Source organism: Hyperolius riggenbachi, chromosome 9, assembly GCF_040937935.1.
Source record: "Hyperolius riggenbachi isolate aHypRig1 chromosome 9, aHypRig1.pri, whole genome shotgun sequence".
Taxonomy (NCBI): Eukaryota; Metazoa; Chordata; class Amphibia; order Anura; family Hyperoliidae; genus Hyperolius; species Hyperolius riggenbachi.
The window spans coordinates 35,676,242-35,696,148 of NC_090654.1; the positions used below are offsets into that span (position 1 = coordinate 35,676,242).

General features: G+C 46.7%; 1 protein-coding gene across 4 annotated transcripts in view; it reads right to left on the reverse strand.

Moving 5' to 3' along the window:
* PI4KB (phosphatidylinositol 4-kinase beta) overlaps nt 1-19,907 on the reverse strand; it is a 77,026-nt gene that overhangs the window by 6,947 nt on the left and 50,172 nt on the right. For 3 of the 4 annotated variants that reach the window (XM_068252484.1, XM_068252481.1, XM_068252482.1), the window contains 7 exons: nt 18,677-18,904; nt 14,543-14,770; nt 14,354-14,463; nt 10,445-10,549; nt 10,243-10,366; nt 3,988-4,253; nt 1,389-1,521 (listed from right to left, as the gene is read on the reverse strand). In XM_068252484.1, the coding sequence (XP_068108585.1) occupies nt 1,389-1,521; nt 3,988-4,253; nt 10,243-10,366; nt 10,445-10,549; nt 14,354-14,463; nt 14,543-14,770; nt 18,677-18,904 (1,194 nt within the window). The remainder of the gene's footprint in view (nt 1-1,388; nt 1,522-3,987; nt 4,254-10,242; nt 10,367-10,444; nt 10,550-14,353; nt 14,464-14,542; nt 14,771-18,676; nt 18,905-19,907) is intronic. The other variant, XM_068252483.1, reaches the window with a different exon arrangement.

Here is a 19,907-nt window from a genome sequence, read left to right on the forward strand (position 1 = left end):
CTGGCAAGCTTATATAGCCCTGCGACTAACAATACCTGCTACCGATAGGGGGTGGAAGCAGAACCCATGGCAGCTGATAGGGGCGAGTAACCTGTAGTAACAGTAAATAAACATGCTCTGTTTCAGCTATGCATTCGATTTAAAGGAGCGCTCCATCTTTATGTGATTTAGGCAGAGCTTGGTGAGCTGGTGTCTTCTTTCCAGCAGCGACCTATACTACCTGGCTCCGATGTCACCCACATTGGATTGTCCCCCCTCACCCAGCTGGAGCATCCCTCATAATGGATGTGGCAAGTGTGCAATGCTGGGAACTCAGTCCTTAAAGTGAACCTCCGGACTAAAAATCTACTCAGCAGCACTGAAAAGGCTTGGTGTTTCTTTAACAGTTTCACACCATCAGAACTTTGTTTTTCTTACCAAAGCATAATTTTTAGCTGCATTTTTACCTAAGCTCCACCCATCAAAGAAAAAAAGCCCGGGCTTTTTTTCCCTGATGCTGTGCAGAGGATGATGGGATTTTCTATGTTGTTATTCACGTTGCCTAGCAATTGGGAAAGGTGCTCAGGACACAGGACAGTTGGAACTGTGTCTCATGCTCCCGGTCACCTCATTTCAACCAAAAAGATGGCTGCCATCATGAAATCACAAACCTTTGCCTGTTCTTTTAAAACAGGGTGGGTAAGAGATTACCTATCTATTTTAATTAACATAACGAATGTAACTTAATGACAGTATGTTTGTTTAGGCTGGAGTTCCTCTTTAAAGTTATATTATTATATTCAACTTTAAAAAATAAAAATCCGTATTGTGCTAAAGTAATATCTACAAGACTCTGCCTATTTTTTTTGTTGTTGAAGCGTAAAAAACATTTTGCACTGTACATTTTAGGCCCGATTTACACGGACGTCCTATCCAAATTTTTTATTGCAAGCGCGCTTTTGGCAGCTTTCAGCAGCTTCCGGGGTCGTTTTCCAGATTTTTAAGCCTCGGGGGGCACTGCAGAGTGAATCTGATTGGCATGCTGCAGATTTATGCAAGTTGCACATGCCGGGGGGAGGGGGCGGGACTGGATAGCTCTTCCGGGCAGTGGCCACGCTCGGGGCGGGATTGCGTCTGCACTTCTCAGCCTACGGTGTATAGAAACCTGTAGCCTGTCAATATTACACAGCCATATAATCCTGATACCTGTTTTAGCCTAGGCAGGCCATCACCAGTGGAAGACATGGACAGACTTGGCACTATGGGTAGGACTCAGAAAGTAGAAGGTTTATAGAGTACTTCTGGATCCCATAACTTTGCCATAAAAATAACACAAAGTATGTAACATTTTTGGATCACAACAGTAAAATTCCCCACCCCCGTATTGCTATATGGTATGCCCCACTCACATCTACAAACTCGGACGTCAGCTTGAAGGCGGACGTCTCAAAGCCCAGGTTCCGGGGGGAACTAGACAAGATGAATCCAAAGTCGATGTGAATGATGTGGCCCTCGGCATCGAGCAGAATATTCCCGTTGTGCCTGCAAAGGAAGGACAATGCTCATCACAGATCATGCTTCTATATCTCTGGGGTCACTGTGGCAAATGCACAGCTTTCAGCTGCTACTCAAGACCAACATCAGATCATGAAGCCACAATATGGGGAAATGAATCTGGACAGGCTCATTCATTTCCTATGTTGTCACAGGAAGAGGGGAAACAAGGAGTCGCAATGGTGCCATGCTCTGTCTTACCCTCTCCTTCCTCATATGTGGTCCCACCCCTCTGCTGACCTGCCTGAAGCGTTTGTCATTTCTTCACATAAACGGCAGCTGCATGCTGGAGCTCAGAACCTGCCAATCATCTCTCAGTCTATTTACACCCCTCAGCAAGAAAAATACTTGCAGAGATAAACAACTGGCAAAGCTCACCTGATAATAAAGTAAAGTAGATCTACGTACATACTCCACATTTTCATCATCGTCTAACAGAGGTACTACCCAATCCTCACTCTGGTAAAGAAAACATATGACAGTTACCCTGTGTCTGGTTGTTTATAGGGCGATACTTAGGCCGGAGTCATAAATTGTGCCTGCCCCTTCCTCCCTCGCTTACCTGTTCTCACTGGCCATATGTCACCATCTTTAGTCATGTGACAAATGTGACAGCATAAGAACGCATTGGTCTAGTGACACATGCAGCTCCCTAAGCACTTCACCTAAGGGTGGCAATATATTAGTAGATATTTTTCATCAATATCCGGGCAATTCAATTATCTGATTGAATCTACTAGACTTTTATGCCACAATCAAATCCGGATCAATCTATTTTTGGCTGAAATCGATTATTCCAAACTATCTTGCCAGATGAAAGATTTCACTTAGGCTAATTTCACACCAGGACGTTGCGTTAGAGGGGGCGTTAAGGTCGCATAACGTCCCCCTAACTCAACGCCTGGTGGTGCTGGATCTGGACGTCAGAGTGAGCCGCGTTGTGCAGCTCACTCTGGCGTCAGTGATGCCGTGATGCACACTCTTGTGCGCATGCGGCATCACGTGGTCCCGCCGGCCAATCGCCGCACAGAGCGGCTGCTCCAGGAAGTAAACACTGCACGTCATAACGTGCAGTGCATATTAATTAGCCATGTGCCTGGCCGCTCTCCGCTCCTTCCCCACATTACTGAGCATGTGCAAGCAGTCTAACGCGGCTCAGCCGCGTCCAAAGTACTGCATGCAGTACGTTGCCTTGTGACGCAGCGTTACAATGTAACGCAACGTCCGCACTGTGAACAGCCCCATTGATTTTTCATTACTGTGCGGTGGGATGCGTTACAGGCTGCTCTAACGTGAGCCTGTAACGTCCCACTGTGAAACCAGCCTTAGGGCCTGAGCCCACTGACGCATTTATTTCCGCTTCTGTCCGCTTTTTAGCATCTCTAATAACATTGATGTGTAACTGAAAAGCGGACACAACTGCACCAGTGGGCTCAGGCCCTTAATCGGCAGCGGGTCGAGAGCAAGTGGCTAGGGATGTTCGATTTTGGACTGATGCAGTAGCGGAACTACTCACACCTGACCCACCGGTGATTCCTTCCAGGGCAGGGGTCCCCAAACTTTTTCAGTCAGGGGCCGGGTCAGCATACTTCAGACTGCTGATGATGATGTTGAAAAATATTATTGAATCTAGGTATTGATTCCTTCCCATCATGTTTGGGGGAGACTTCCCAGCAGCAGCCATTCAGTCATGCGGCGCCCAAACAACGTCTTTGTGCACCAGACAGTGAAGCATGCCCAGGTGACAGCCTGCCGTCCAGTTGGGTAGCAATGTCACCTGATGCAGAATTGGATTGGAAGCCAGTGAATTCCTGCTTGCTGGCTTCTACAGTATGTGGTTGGGTGGTGCCAGCACTGCTATTCTATATGTGGGCCACCAATATTTAAAGGTGCAGTGGGCCACATCTATAAGTTACACATTTTGTGTTTGGGGGCTAGTGAAAAAGCCTCAGGGGGCCACATTCGGCTTGCAGTTTGAGGACCAATGTTCCAGGGCTTCTCCCTGTCTCTTCACTCCCTGAGAGCTGTGTGTCATGTGACTAAACACTAGAGGTCAAATACTAGAGGTCTCTAGTGGTCTTGGTGCTCTTAGTGTTTAGCTTCTTACATGATACACAGCTCCCCAAATGTTGCAGCTACACTCTCCCTTTCACTGATTGGACAGCTGGCCACAAAGACTGAGTACCAACCAGCGCTGGAGCCATTACGGTCAACAAAAACCTTTTGGACATAAAAAATTGGCCACTAACACCGGTACATCTTGGTCCAAATAGTCAAATCTTTATTGCACAATTTTCCTCAAGCATACAAGAGGCTCCTCATAGGAACCAGCACACAGATAGAAATTAAAATCTTTTTCTGCGCAGGAATAGAATCAAAATTAAAGAAGCCATTGCTGTCCACCCTGCACAGTGCACCCCTTATGGCTCCCCACAATGGCCCGCGGCCCCTCACCTGTCTTTGACTTGAAGCAGGTAGCAGACTAAGCAGTATCCGGCACAGCTCTGTACAAAGTTGCGTTGTGCGGTCAGGAAGGCCTCGGTGGTGCAGCTGCCATGTTCCTGGAAGAAGTAATCCAGCAAAGACAGCTGTGACTGTTTCTTCACTTGGTGGATGGACACAGCGTTCACCACTGGCTCGATCATGCCGCTGTCTGCCGAGATCACCAGAATCTTGTATGGCCTGATCCACAGCGGTACCCGCTCTGCCTCCCATATCGCCTGGTGGACGGAAAAGAAGAGTCAGTACATATTAGGCCTGAACAATTTTAGGAAAAGATTGAATTGCATGATTTCTGTCAAATTGCGATTTCGATTCCATTCACGATTTTTAATACACAACGATGGATCAGCACACTGATGGTAAGTATGAGTTCCCCAGCATAGGTAGCCACATATAGGTGCCCCAGTATAGTTTAGCCAGCTATAGTTGCCACAGGACTGGTTAGCCAGTATATAGGTGCCACAGTATAGGTCAGCCAGTGTACAGGTCAGCCAGTGCTGCAGCCTCCAGATCCCCCTCGCTGCTGCTGTTACCTGCTCCGTTCCTTCCCCCTGCTCAAGTAACTTCCGATTCCATTCGGGCTCACCGCATTGGTATTGCCGCACGGTGAGACTCAAGGAAGAGGCAACGAGTGTTGCCTAGTAACGGTGGCCGACAGGAAGTGATGTCACACTTCCTGGTACTCGCCGCCTCTTCTCTGCGGCTCACCGTGCGGCAGTGCAATGTGGTGAGCCCGAATGTAAACAGAACTTACTGGAGGAGGGGGCCGCAATTGGAGAAAAGGGAAGGGACGGAGCACAGAAAGTACATGTGGCAGCGGGGAAAACCGCCGCTTTGACAATCCCAAGATCGCCATTACCCTGATCACGATTTTCGGTTTTAAACCGAAAATCGTTCAGCCCTAGCACATATCACAGAACGTCAATCATCAGGGACGGATATCTGGGAAGCCCAGAAAGGCCATATCCTAGGGCGATAAAATCAGATAGGATAAGAAGGGCGGCAGGACATGGAGAGAGAAGAGGTCATATGTCAAAGTAAATCATCTTGTCTGGTCCCGCAGCGTAGCCATCCAGCACCCTGCTCTGCACTAATAGCTGAATTCCACAGTTCCCCAATCCCTGCTTCTCTCTCTCTCTCTCACTTCCTAATGTGTTATGACAATCAACATCTGCTGTCACCTGATGATCCATTCCTCTGTATGATGGACATACAGTACAAGTGGATGTGAGAAATACCAGGGATTTACATTACAAAGCAGATAGAACTAAGTTCCGCTGAGTTTTAATGCAGGCATTTACAAACATCAGTGAGCTCTGCTAGTTTCTTCACCTCTTTTACAGCTGTGACACAGACCCCAGCAGTTGTTAATTACTTTCTAAGCCTAATTTATGACGGTTTCTCTTTTTTTTCCCTAGCTAACAGTGATCTCTTCCCTGCTTCAGTTAACTCTTTCCCTGGCTCATTTTCTGTCCTTCAGCTCCTACTATCTATGAGAACTGCCAGAATAAAATGTAGTTTGCTTCCCTTTCATTGCTAAACCGTCACCTGAGCTGTTACTACCTCTATGCTAGTGTGTATGGTTTGGCATCCTTCTGCTTTCCTGTAGCAGTAGAGCATTGTACCATCTCAGCCATCAGCGAATGCAGAAAGTTTTGCATAAGGATGATACCATTTATTGGCTTAACCTCCTGGGCGATACAATAATATCGCCAGGGGGGCGGCGCAGCACTTTTTAATTTTTTTTTTTAATCATGTAGCTAGCCTAGCGCTAGCTACATGATAGCCGCTGTGCAGCGGCATCCCCCCACCCCTTCCGATCGCCTCCAGCGATCAGATCAAACAGGAAATCCCGTTCTGTTTGGCTTCCCCGTCGCCATGGCGACGATCAGGATGACGTCATCGACGTCATGACGTCAGAGGGAGTCCCGATCCACCACTCAGCGCTGCCTGGCACTGATTGGGCAGGCTGCACACGGGGTCTGGGGGGCGGCGCGGCACGGCGGGTAGCGGCGGCAATCGGTATATACAAGCAGCTAGCAAAGTGCTAGCTGTGTGTAACAAAAAAAATTATGCAAATCGGCCCAACAGGGCCTGAGAAATCCTCCGCGGCGGCTTACCCCGAGCTCAGCTCGGGATTATCGCCCAGAGGGTTAAAAGAAAAAAAAAGAGTAAGCTTTCTGCTAATAAGCCTTCTTCAGACTTTGTTCCCTTATACTGTCAATATGTTAGCGCACACCGCCATATGTACATTCAGCATCACGGGTCGCAGGCTAAATGTAAACACGCGGGAAAGGAGATCGGCGATCCCCGGCCTCTGATTGGCTGGGGATCGCCGGCATCTGATAGGCTGAAGCCTATCAGAGGCGGCGCAGGACAGATCACGGAGGGGAGGGAGGGAAGGAGAGTGAGGCGGAAAATCGCTGCGTAGGAGGGCTTTGAGGAGCCCCACTCGGCCACACAGTGCGGCGGCAATCAGACCCCCCCCCCCCAGCAGGTTATTCCCCTAGTGGAGAAAAAAGGAGGGGGGGGGGGGGAAGTCTGATTGCCCTGCCTTATTGCTGATCTGTGCTGTGGGCTGGAGAGCCCACGCAGCACAGCTAAACAAAGAATAGCCCGGTCCTTAAGTGGTTAAAGTGGAGCTGAACTCTTGCACAGGACAAGAGGAAAACAGAGAATTGTATCATGTATGTTTTTAGAGAGCCTGTCTAGTTCCCCCTCATCTGTGTCTAATCGCAAGCTGTAATTTGATCTCTACACTGTATCACCTGACTGCCACAACATCTAAGCTCATTTGAAAGCACAGGATGTTAACAATATGGCTGCTTCCATGAAAGCAGGAAGTAGACACACTGCAGATTTATTGTAGGTTTTGTATCAGCTGTAACAAAAATGTTTTTCTTTAAAGAGAACCCGAGGTGTGTTTAAAGAATGTTATCTGCATACAGAGGCTGGATCTGCCTATACAGCCCAGCCTCTGATGCTATCCCAAACCCCACTAAGGTCCCCCTGCACTCTGCAATCCCTCATAAATCACAGCCATGCTGTGAGGCTGTATTTACATCTGTAGTGTCAGTCTCAGCTGCTCCCCCGCCTTCTGCATAGCTCCGGTCCCTGCCACCGTCCCTTCCCTCCAATCAGCAGGGAGGGAAGGGATGCAGGCGGGGACTGGAGTTCTGCAGGAGGTGGGGAGAGCAGCAGACTGACACTATAGAGATAAACACAGCCAGCTCTGACAAGCTGTTTGTCAGCAGCGTGGCTGCGATTTATGAGGGATTGCAGAGTGCAGGGGGACCTTAGGGGGGTTTGGGATAGCAACAGAGGCTGGGCTGTATAGGCAGATCCAGCCTCTGTATGCAGATAATATTCTTCAAACCCACCTCGGGTTCTCTTTAAAGGTTATGTTGTTGCATATCTTTTAGAGCAGAGAGGAAGTTCTGAGTTCAGGTCCACTAATTACAACAGAACATCCAAAGTGGGTCTTGAAAGGATGTTGGCTACTTACCTGTTCTCTGTTTTGGATGGGCTTCTCTCCATTGCACTGCCCTGCCACCTGTTTGTGGCTCCGACTGCAGCCAGTCGCACAGAGGACAAAGAAGCAGCGCATGCTCTGGCCACTCGCGCTCCCTGTAATTTCTCGCTCCTGCCCAGATTTGCACAGCAACAGAGGCCAGTACAGTGTTATGCATTCTTGACAAGTACCGGTCATATATCAGCGCCATTTCTGAAGTGTGCATGCCCAGAACACTATCGGCTGCTGTGCACATTTGAACCCATTCAAGCTAGTGATCACTAGTGTTGGACAGAATATTTTTTGGTGGTGGTGGTGGGGGGGGGGGGGGGGGCGCTAGTCGGAGTTGGTGACAGCAGGCCTAGGGCACTGGAAAGTACAAATCCTGCCCTGCCAATCATAGGCTACACCACTCTCCAATGATAGTCAATCAGCATACTGACTTCCAGGAGGAACTTTACCGAAAGATAATGGCAGGGGGAAAATGTAAATCAATTCATTGCAAAGTGAGAAGTTAGGAAATAGATGAGATCAAGAAATGATTGAGATTTGGCCATTCAATTTTATTCAGGTTGTTTGCTTCACTGTCAGCCTGCAAGTCATCATCTTTACTACTGGCAGACAACAAAAATCACACAGCACCAACTGCCATTATCTGTAGGCACACCCACTAAATGAGATAGGCTGAAAGAATATTATACATACACATTATACATGTATACACACACACACACACACACACACACACACACACACACACACACACACACACACACACACACACACACACACACACACACACACACACACACACACACACACACACTAGGAGTTTGTAGGTTTTCCCCGTGCCTGTATGGGTTTCCTCCAGCCACTCCAGTTTCCTCCCTTATCCAAAAAAACATACAGCTAAGTAAGTTGGCCCTAGACTACGATATATACACTACATGATACATGCATAGACATATGACTATGGTAGGGACTACATTGTGAGCCCCTCAGTGGTGTAGCAATAGGGGTTGCAGATTTAGCGACCGCATCGAGGCCCTTGGGTCAGAGGGGCCCACCCTCAAGCATAATATTAGCTCTCTATTGGTCCTGTGCTGGTAATAATCACTTCTATAGATGCTTTAAACAGTAGTAATCATTAAACTGTTTCCCATCCCCTTCTTGCACCTCTGACACTGTGGAAATCCTTGGCATGCTTCGGTGCGCCGTATCATTTGTTATGTATACAGTGCTTAGGGGGGCCCCATGTAAAACTTGCACCGGGGCCCACAGCTCCTTAGCTATGCCACTGGAGCCCCTCTGAGGTACAGTTAAGTGACATGACTATATACTATGTGCAGCGCTGCAAATTTGTTGGCACAATATAAATATTGAATAATAACACAGTTCTTATTTCCCACAATGCAACAAGGTGTCTGGTAAGGGAACTGTAAGGGCCATGGCCCTGACATTACACTCGAAGTTGAATCCTGGATTATAGTTCCTTTTGGGCTTGATCACACCTACGGCGCTTTTGGTTTTTTTTAAGCACCGGCGATTTTCAAATTCGCCCTAAAAGTGCTTGTGCAATGATTCCCTATGAGAGTGTACACATCTGAGCGGTTCGATTCCGATCCCCTTACCAAAGCGCTGCCTGTACCATTTTCAGGGCGATTTGCCTCAATGGAAGGTATAGGGAAATAGCTTGAAAAAGCGCTTTGTATATCGATTTCCCCAGCGCTTTCATGAATAAATACATTGTATTTATTCATTCCCAGGAGAAAGAGTTCACTTCCTGACAAAACAGAAGTGCTCTGCAAAAGAGCTTAGAAAAGTGCTTTATAAAAAGAAAAATAAATAAATCACAACATGCAGGTAAGCGCCGGGAGGGGCTAAAAATAAAAACACACAAAATCGCTAAACGCTGGCGTGATGTGAACAAGGCCGTTAAGAGACTGATGAATGCATCTATTGGTCATCACTGTAGTCTGATTTATATTCAGCAATGCGGACAAGCAGTCACAGTATCTCCCACAGGATCCATCAATTGAGAAATCCAGAAGCCCTATCTATATCCAAACTGTCCCCCTAGGAAAACCATACTCAGCCGATTCCTTCCGACACTAAATGGTGCTGTAAATAGATCAACTATATTTTCTCTGAAACACAAAAGAAAATCTCACCACAGGGATGAAAGGATGCAGTCAGTGTTGCAGTTTAGAATCAGGTTTCAATCAGGGGTCTCAAACTCGCGGCCCGCGGGCCATTTGCGGCCCTCGATACAATATTTTGTGGCCCTCAACAGCAAAAGCTTCCTTATAGTTCGCTTCAGTGCTCCCAAGTAATCCGCCGCATCCCCGCCGCTAAACGAGGGCTGCAGAGCCCCCAAATCGCCCGGGGGGGCAATCCGCCGGCATTTCCTGGAAGGGGCAGAGCTTTCAGCTTTAACTCTGCCCCTCCTGATGTCAATCGCCGCCTCTCCCCGCCCCTCTCTGTGAAGAAAGAGTGAGCAGGGCGTGCAGAGGCGGCGATGCTCCGCGATTGTGAAATCCCTTATGCGGCCCAGCCTCATCCTGACTTTGCCTCCTGCGGCCCCCCAGGTAAATTGAGTTTGAGACCCCTTTTATTACAAATTTCTCATGTGCCTGAATTATGACCTCCCTCCACCTAACATTTCACAGCCAAAGCTCAATTGTCACCTTTCTCACCTGCAGCTGTTTTAAGACTTGATACGCCAACAATTCTTGCCGCAGGTCATCGCCACACTTGACAATGACGGAGAGGAGTCTCCAGTTGGGGATGTGGCCATAGGGGGAGCCCTCCCGAATCCTCCTGTAAAACAATAAAGTCAATAGAGAGCACAAGTCAAAGCCATCTCTTACAGTACACAGAAAGACTCCTCCTCCTCACCTGACTTTCTCCTCCCAGGGTTCCTTTAGTGCCACAGCGGAGGGGTCCTCAGGGTCTCTGCGGAAGGTGGTCGGTGTGTGGGCAAGCTGTTCTGAGAGGCGACGTCTGTAAGGGATAAAGGAAACTATCAGACAGTGTTCTCCATTGAGGAGTCACAGTAGAAGATCTGCTTAGATCAGGGGTGCCCATTAAGGTGGCCACACACCATACAATTTTTTAAATATCTGTTCAATTTAAGAATTGCAATCAATTTTTCTGACTGATTGTAACATTTAAAAAAATCTGACCAATGTACCACATACGTATGTTAATTTTTTCCCCAATTATGATAAAAATTATTGTAAACTATGACAAAATTGCTAGGGTGTGTATATTAATAAAATGACAAACACACACCATACAATCTTTAGAAAGATTGAAGAAAAATATCTGGCATCCCGGATCAATAAAAATCGAAGAAAGATAGTGTCATATTGCAACAGGATCTGGATAGGATGGCTATATGGGCACATACATGGCAGATGAAATTCAATGTTGACAAATGTAAAGTCATGCATTTTGGTCGTACCAATGGTCTAGCACCATACAAAATAAATGGGATACAGTTGGGAACATCAAACTTGGAGAAGGACTTAGGAGTACTCATCGACAACAAGTTAAATAATCGTACTCCATGCCAAGCCGCTGAAGCTAAAGCGAACAAAATTTTGGGATGCATTAAAAGGGAAATAAAAACTCGAGATGCTAGCATAATATTGCCCCTGTTTAACTCTCTAGTAAGGCCACATCTGGAATATGGAATTCAGTTCTGGGCACCACATTACAAAAAAGATATTGCAGTTTTAGAGCAGGTGCAGAGACGAGCTACAAAATTGATACGTGGGATGGAAGGTCTCGCTTACCAAGAAAGGTTAGATAATCTGGGTTTATTTAGTCTAGAGAAAAGACGCCTTAGATGAGATCTAATTAACATGTATAAATACATCAGAGGGCAATATAATAGCTTGGCGGATGAGCTTTTTGTCCCTAGGCCTTCTCAAAGGACTAGAGGACATGATCTGCGCATGGAGGAAAAACGTTTTAGCCATTTATTTAGGAAAGGGTTCTTTACAGTAAGAGTGATTAAGATGTGGAATGCATTGCCACAGGAAGTCGTTATGGCAAACTCTATACCTGCATTTAAAGGGGGCTTAGATGCTTTCCTTGCGTTGAAAGACATCCATGGCTACAATTACTAGGTTATGCCTAATGATGTTGATTAAGGGATTTTATCTGATTGCCATCTGGAGTCAGGAAGGAATTTTTCCCTTTTGGGGCTAATTGGACCATGCCTTGTGGGAGTTTTTTCGCCTTCCTCTGGATCAACAGGGATATGTGAGGGAGCAGGCTGGTGTTGTACTTTATACTGGTTGAACTCGATGGACGTATGTCTTTTTTCAACCAAAATAACTATGTAACTATGTAACGGGAAATCCGATCGGATTTTTCAGTCGAATGAAAAAAAAAAAAAAAAAAAGCTTTCAATTTTTTTCGGGAGATCCGATCGTTTTTATCGAATTGCCATAAAATTGGATCATTTTATTGTATAGAGTGTGGCCACCTTTAGGTAGATCGTGAAGTACTTCATGGTAGATCCCGACTGCACTACATTTTCCATTCTGTATATACAAGTGTGCTCCTAAAATTGTACATAGGTAGATCATTTTGACTTGCTAATTTTTTAAAGTAGCATACAAGTCGAAAAAGTGTGGGCACCTCTGGCTTAGATGAACACATCTTTGCAATTACCCTGCTGATGATTTTAAAGTTTTATTATTAAATATTGAGCATTATAATTAATTTGCAACAGTTTGCTCCACAGTCTTAAAAACACAACCACAGTGTCTGCAATGTGTCCCTCAGGGCCCGTTTCCCCTATCGCGAATCCGCATGCGTTGTCTGCATGTGGATTCGCATAGCCAATACAAGTGGATGGCCCTGTTTCCACTTGTCAGTAATCCTGAGCGTTTTTCTGTGTGGGAGAAATATGCACGCAAGAGCCCTCAGAATTCGCACCCCGCTATGCGAATTGCCGCTAATGTATTTAATAGGGAAATTGCATGCGGTTTTGTCATGCGTATTTTAGAGAGCGCCCTCTACTGTTTAAACTTCCCCGGCAGGAAGTTCATTGAAGCTGGAGGAGCCGAGCACGGAGAAGAAGAAGACAGCAGAGACCAGGGGACTCGTGCCGGCCGGATCAAGTAATGTATGCAGGGGGGGCGGCGGCAGCTTCACAGATTGTGATCGGTTTCATGCTGAAATCGATTCACAATCTGTTTGAAGTAAAGGCAGCCATACAATCACTCACTGATCAGATTCGATCAGAGAGGGATCTATCTGTTGGTCAATTTGATGACAAATCAACCAGTGTATGGCCACCTTTACAGTGCTTCTTTTTTTACTAAAGTGCTCCCCATTATAGCTCCCTTCATTACAGTTCCACCAGTTTCCTCCACCAATAGTTCCATCTATTCTATAGTTCTGATAGTTTCAGTGACCCCACTAGAGTGCTACCTTTACTATGATGTCCCATCCACACAGAGTGCGCTGGATGGTTATATTTGCCTACCCTGCTCCGGATCACATTCAGGGCCTGATTTCTGCAGAAGCCACAAAGGCCTGAGCCCTGGGCGGCTGCAGCCAAAGGGCACGCCTGAACATTAAAGAGGTTGAAAATGGGGAGCAAACATGACAAAGGGAAACGGATGCCCAAGGTAGCGGTTTGTGAAGTAGAAGGGCTACAGTACAAGGATGATACACATAGAAGGAGTGGGAGAGGGCTGCACATAGGATGGGAGGGCACTGCAGCACATGAATGGCGAGCCACAACATACTTAGTCTAGGGCAGTGATAGGCAAACTTGGCTCTCCAGCTGTTACGGAACTACAAGTCCCACAATGCATTTGCCTTTAAGAATCATGACTGTGGCTGTCAGACTCCTGAAATGCATTGTGGGACTTGTAGTTCTGTAACAGCTGGAGAGCCAAGATTGCCTATCACTTGGCCTAGGGGCACAAAGTATAAATCTGGCCGTGATCGCAAGTCAATTCCCAGGCTGCACAATGTCTTCTGAGTCACACTGGCCTAATGATCATGTGACAATTTACTCTCAAGAGTGATCACAGTGCCTGTCACTGGGGAGGCAGATACAGCACCTCTCGCCACACATGGAGAGGAACAGCGCAATGGGGTACTCTCCCCTGCCACAGCTTGTCATGAGGGCAATTCAAGTCTATAGGGACTTACACACCATGGCGATGAGGTGCGATAGAAATAGCCAAACCAGCGCTAAGCCTCCATAAAGTCTACAGTGCGTTGCCACATGATCCGTGCCTACCTCTTGAATTATGGCGCAAAGCAAGTCCATGGCAACACAATACGTCTTAACTGACGCAGAACAGTAATCTACTGATGTACTTTCTATCCAGCAGGGAGCAGGTCACTGAGCGGGGACGGGACTATGCATACTACCCTGTCACCGCAGTCTGCCACAGGGCTGTACAAGAGGAAATGGTGCCGTGCGATTGTCCTTTGGCGGCATCTCATGTCACCAATCGCACTGCACAATGTGTGAAAGTAGCCTAAAGAAATGGAAACGAACAGCTGAAAAAGATAAGCAACTTTTTTGTCACTTTGGTTGATCCGTCCAAAGGATCATATTTAAGAGTATGTACAAGAGTGGGTAGATCATGAATGATGTATCTGCAAGGTGCCGGCGCCACCGCCAACAACACGTCGCTCACAACTCAGTATTCCATTCTGAAAGACTTCAATCTGAAAGGTGTAGGAACCCCAAGATTTCACAAAACTGAAATATCAGGTGTAGGTGGCGTGACCTTTCTCCCGCCCCCTCCCCACCTCCTTACTCACCGGATGTCTCCGGCTGCAATGAATACGGGTTCCTTGCTCTCCTGGCTGGTGATGCTGTCCACAGAGAACTGGGAGATGTTGTCACAGCTGTTGGTGTGAAGTTCTGGCAGCTGTGGAGAAAGGGACAACATACCGCCATTAAGCTCCCACCCTGGAGTGACACCCGTCACCAAACACAACAGCACTCACCTCTACCTGCAACTCGCCGATGTCATCTACCGACCACGCCTCATCATCGTTGTCATAATTGGGGACCGTAGTGAAGCTGCTCGCCCTTTGCTCATGGGTGATGCCGCACTCTGGAAGGTTCTCCACCGACCGCGTGCTGCGGATCCTGTTCTCCGGGATCCTGACCGGCACCGAGGAAGTCTCAAAGTTATCACACTCAAGAACCTCCACATAGATCAAGTATGGGGCCTGTAACAAGGATCTCCGATTGGTAAGAAGTTCTAGAGACTCCACCACACAGAACAATCAATACAGTTTATAGCAGGGATCCCTAAGCCCCAGCCCGCGATGTTTTGCGCCGGGCCGTGCAGCAGCTCCTCTGACAGCAGTGCGGGCGCATCCCACGGCTGCTGTGTAGAGTCAGGAAGCAGGGCAGCGGTTCCCACAGTAACGGCAATATACATCACTGCTACAAGGAGCCGCTCTCCTGCTTCCTGACTCTACACAGTAGCTGTGAGATTATGACGCATGCACGGAGGAGAGGGGCGGTGGGGACTATGGAGGAAGTGGCCGCCAGCTCACAGGAGCAGGCAGCCACGGGGTGGAGCATGCACTGGGGCAACTAGGCCAACTATACAGGGGCAACTATGCTGGCTATACTAGGGGCACCTATGCTAATTAACTATACTAGCTATACTGGGGGCACCTATGCTAACTTTACAGGGACAACTATACTAGCTATACTGGGGGCACCTATGCTAACTATAGAGGGGCAACAATACTAGCTATACTGGGGGCACCTATGCTAACTATACAGGGACAACTATACTAGCTATACTGGGGACACCTATGCTAACTATACAGGGACAACTATACTAGCTATACTGGGGGCACCTATGCTAACTTTAGCATAGTTGCCCCCAGTATAGCTAGTATAGTTGTCCCTGTAAAGTTTGCATAGGTGCCCCCAGTATAGCTAGTATTGTTGCCCCTGTATAGTTAGCATAGGTGCCCCCAGTATAGCTAGTATAGTTGTCCCTGTATAGTTAGCATAGGTGCCCCCAGTATAGCTAGTATTGTTGCCCCTGTATAGTTAGCATAGGTGCCCCCAGTATAGCTAGTATAGTTGTCCCTGTATAGTTAGCATAGGTGCCCCCAGTATAGCTAGTATTGTTGCCCCTGTATAGTTAGCATAGGTGCCCCAGTATAGCTAGTATTGTTGCCCCTGTATAGTTAGCATAGGTTCCCCCAGTATACAGTGGTGTGAAAAACGATTTGCCCCCTTCCTGATTTCTTATTCTTTTGCATGTTTGTCACAATTAAATGTTTCTGCTCATCAAAAACCGTTAACCATTAGTTAAAGATAACATAATTGAACACAAAATGCAGTTTTAAATTATGGTTTTTATTATTTAGCGAGGAAAAAAACTCCAAACCTACATGGCCCTGTGTGAAAAAGTGATTGCCCCCCTTGTTAAAAAATAACTTAACTGTGGTTTATCACACCGGAGTTCAATTTCTGTAGTCACCCCCAGGCCTGATTACTGCCACACCTGTTTCAATCAAGAAATCACTTAAATAGGAGCTATCTGACACAGATAAGTAGACCAAAAGCACCTCAAAAGCTAGACATCATGCCAAGATCCAAAGAAATTCAGGAACAAATGAGAACAAAAGTACTGTAATTGAGATCTATCAGTCTGGTAAAGGTTATAAAGCCATTTCTAAAGCTTTGGGACTCCAGCGAACCACAGTGAGAGCCATTATCCACAAATGGCAAAAACATGGAACAGTGATGAACCTTCCCAGGAGTGGCTGGCCGACCAATATTACCCCAAGAGCGCAGAGAAAACTCATCCGAGAGTCCACAAAAGGCCCCAGGACAACATCTAAAGAACTGCAGGCCTCACTTGCCTCAATTAAGGTCACTGTTCACAACTCCAGCATAAGAAAGAGCCTGGGCGAAAACGGCCTGCATGGCAGATATCCAAGGCGCAAACCACTTTTAAGCAAAAAGAACATTAAGGCTCATCTCAATTTTGCTAAAAAAAACATCTCAATGATTGCCAAGACTTGTTGGAAAATACCTTGTGGACCGCCGAGACAAAAGTTGAACTTTTTGGAAGGTGCGTGTCCTGTTAAATCTGTCGTAGAAGTAACACAGCATTTCAGCAAAAGAACATCATACCAACAGTAAAATATGGTGGTGGTAGTGTGATGGTCTGGGGTTGTTTTGCTGCTTCAGGACCTGGAAGGCTTGCTGTGATAGATGGAACCATGAATTCTACTGTCTACCAAAAAATCCTGAAGGAGAATGTCCGGCCATCTGTTCGTCAACTCAAGCTGAAGCGATCTTGGGTGCTGCAGCAGGACAATGACCCAAAAGACACCAGCAAATCAACCTCCGAATGGCTGAAGAAAAACAAAATGAAGACTTTGGAGTGGCCTACTCAAAGCCCTGACCTGAATCCTATTGAAATGTTGTGGCATGACCTTAAAAAGGTAGTTCATGCTAGAAAACCCTCAAATAAAGCTGAATTACAACAATTCTGCAAAGATGAGTGGGCCAAAATTCCTCCAGAGCGCTGTAAAAGTCTTGTTGCAAGTTATCACAAACGCTTGATTGCAGTTATTGCTGCTAAGGGTGGCCCAACCAGTTATTAGGTTCAGGGGGCAATTTCTTTTTCACACAGGGCCATGTAGGTTTTGAGTTTTTTTTCTCACTAAATAATAAAAACCATCATTTAAAACTGCATTTTGTGTTCAATTATGTTATCTTTAACTAATGGTTAACGGTTTTTGATGAGCAAAAACATTTAAGTGTGACAAACATGCAAAAGAATAAGAAATCAGGAAGGGGGCAAATAGTTTTTCACACCACTGTAGCCCCTGCATAGCATAGGTTCCCCCACTGTAGCCCCTGTGTAGCATAGGTTCCCCCAGTATAGCTAGTATTGTTGCCCCTGTATAGTTAGCATAGTTGTCCCCAGTATAGCTAGTATAGTTGTCCCTGTAACTATACAGGGACAACTATACTAGCTATACTGGGGGAACCTATGCTAACCATACAGGGACAACAATACTAGCTATACTGGGGGCACCTATGCTAACTATACAGGGGCAACAATACTAGCTATACTGGGGGCACCTATGCTAACTATACAGGGGCAACAATACTAGCTATACTGGGGGCACCTATGCTAGCTATACAGGGGCAACAATACTAGCTATACTGGGGGCACCTATGCTAGCTATACTGGGGGCACCTATGCTAACTATACAGGGATAACTATACTACCTATACTGGGTCAATTATACTAGCACTCCTGGGGTGACTATACTCCCTATACTGGGGCAAAATCGAGGGGGTTCGTTGCCCAACCCCCTACTCCTGCCGCCACCGCCCCCTACTCCCGCCGCCACCACCCCCTACTCCCGCCGCAGCCTGCCTCTGCCACAGGTGACCTGGGTTCGAATCTTGGCTCTTCCTGTTCAGTAAGCCAGCACCTATTCAGTAAGGGGACCTTGGGCAAGACTCCCTAACACTGCTATTGCCTACTGAGCTATTGCCTAGTGGCGCTTTGAGTCCGTTGGGAGAAAAGCGCAATATATTTGTTATTTGTCTTGTCACTGCTGGAGACATTTCCCCACATCTATCGATATCACCAGGAAGGGAAATGTCTACAACAGAAACCCATCCAACAAGAGTCATTAACTCTTCCCTGTGCATCTAAAACTAAAAACTAAGGGTGCCATACATTGCTCAATTTATGATAATTTTATCGAATTGGTGCCACAACATAGCTGTCCAATCAATCATTAGATCGATTTCCATCTGAAATTTATTGATTAGGAATACTGGAAAATCTTAGTTGCAAGGGCTCAATGGGGGGTGGAGTCAGTGGCAGCACTGAGACGATTTCCAATAGATTTTATGCTGAAATCTATTGGAAATCGCTGTGCAATGTGAGAGCAGGCAATAGATGCCTCTCTGATCAAATCTGATCAGAAAGGCAACTATTGCCTGCCCACGCACAGTGATTTCCAATGGACCTATCTAATGGTCGATCTGTTGGCAAATCAAATAATGTATGGCCACCTTAACGTTTTCAGTAGAGTTTGCGTGTATTTGGAAAGTGAGTGCCATTCACGTACCTTGTCCTTGGAGTTGAGCACGACAGCCTGGGTATTGGGTATCCGCACAACGTGGTGGTCAAATCCAGCAGTGGGCAGCCAGACACGGGCTGGCAGCTTGTGGTTAAGCAGAGAGAGCTCAGAGATGAGGCGCTGGGTCTTCTGCTCCTTGGTTGGAAGGGTGGCCAGCCGCTTCCCGATGGCCATGAGAGATTTGATAAATTCCCTCTCCGGAGCCAGTCTGACGGGCTGCCAAAGGTCAAACATATAGCAAAAAAGTTTTCATAACATTCACATTCGGCTTGGATCATGTTAGGATCCCTCCCTTTCCTTCGGGCCATCTAAAATACCCAACCCAAGAGGGACGAGACCACCAAGAAGGCACATGAATTGGCTATCTGTGGCCTACAACAGGAAACATCAAATCCTTTGCTTACCTTCTCCCATAATGCCCTGGAAAGGTGGAGGAAAAAAATAGAACTTGTACAAACGTCAACAGTTAAGTCTATTTGAGTCACCAAAAACCCCATCAATATCTATATGGACCTGTATCAAGCGAAAAGGCTGCTCAATACTGATGGACAGATTTACATATACAGTACTGGACGACTAATCACCCAAAAAGATTGATTCACCAGACTTCTATTGCTGGAAAGGGAAATACCACCACAAAGACACATCACAAAACACCCCACAATCCACCACCCCGCATCTGCTCAACCAATCACATCAATAGATGGTTATTAAAGGAACCGCCCTCAATGATTCTCACAATAAAGGATAGAAACAGAAGCGTATGACCACCCTGTAGAGACTGGAAACCATCACACTCATTCTCCTTCACCGTTATTTTGTACACACACAAGAACCACAGACTCATTCCAAATCGTTGGTTCACTAAGCTCTAAGGCAAGTTTAAAAATTACAGACCCAGAGATTGTACTTTTTAAACAAAAACGTTCGATACTCGCTAAAAAGAGGAAGTCCCTTTCCTTCCCGTACCTTTCTGGGTTCCCTTGTTCCACTGCTGACCTCCCGTTCAAATCTCCCACTGGCTGCGTCTTGGCTCTCCTGAGAAGTACACGGGTCTCCAAGTAGTTCTGAAGATGAGCGGCTCCACAAAGAACTTGTGCATGCACAGTCCGGAGCCTCTTTGGAAGTACTCGGGGACCCGACTATTCCAGTGGTCTTCCGAGGAGACCCAAAGGCCTCTTCAACATTAAAGCTGAAGGCTGAAATGGTGGGCCCAATG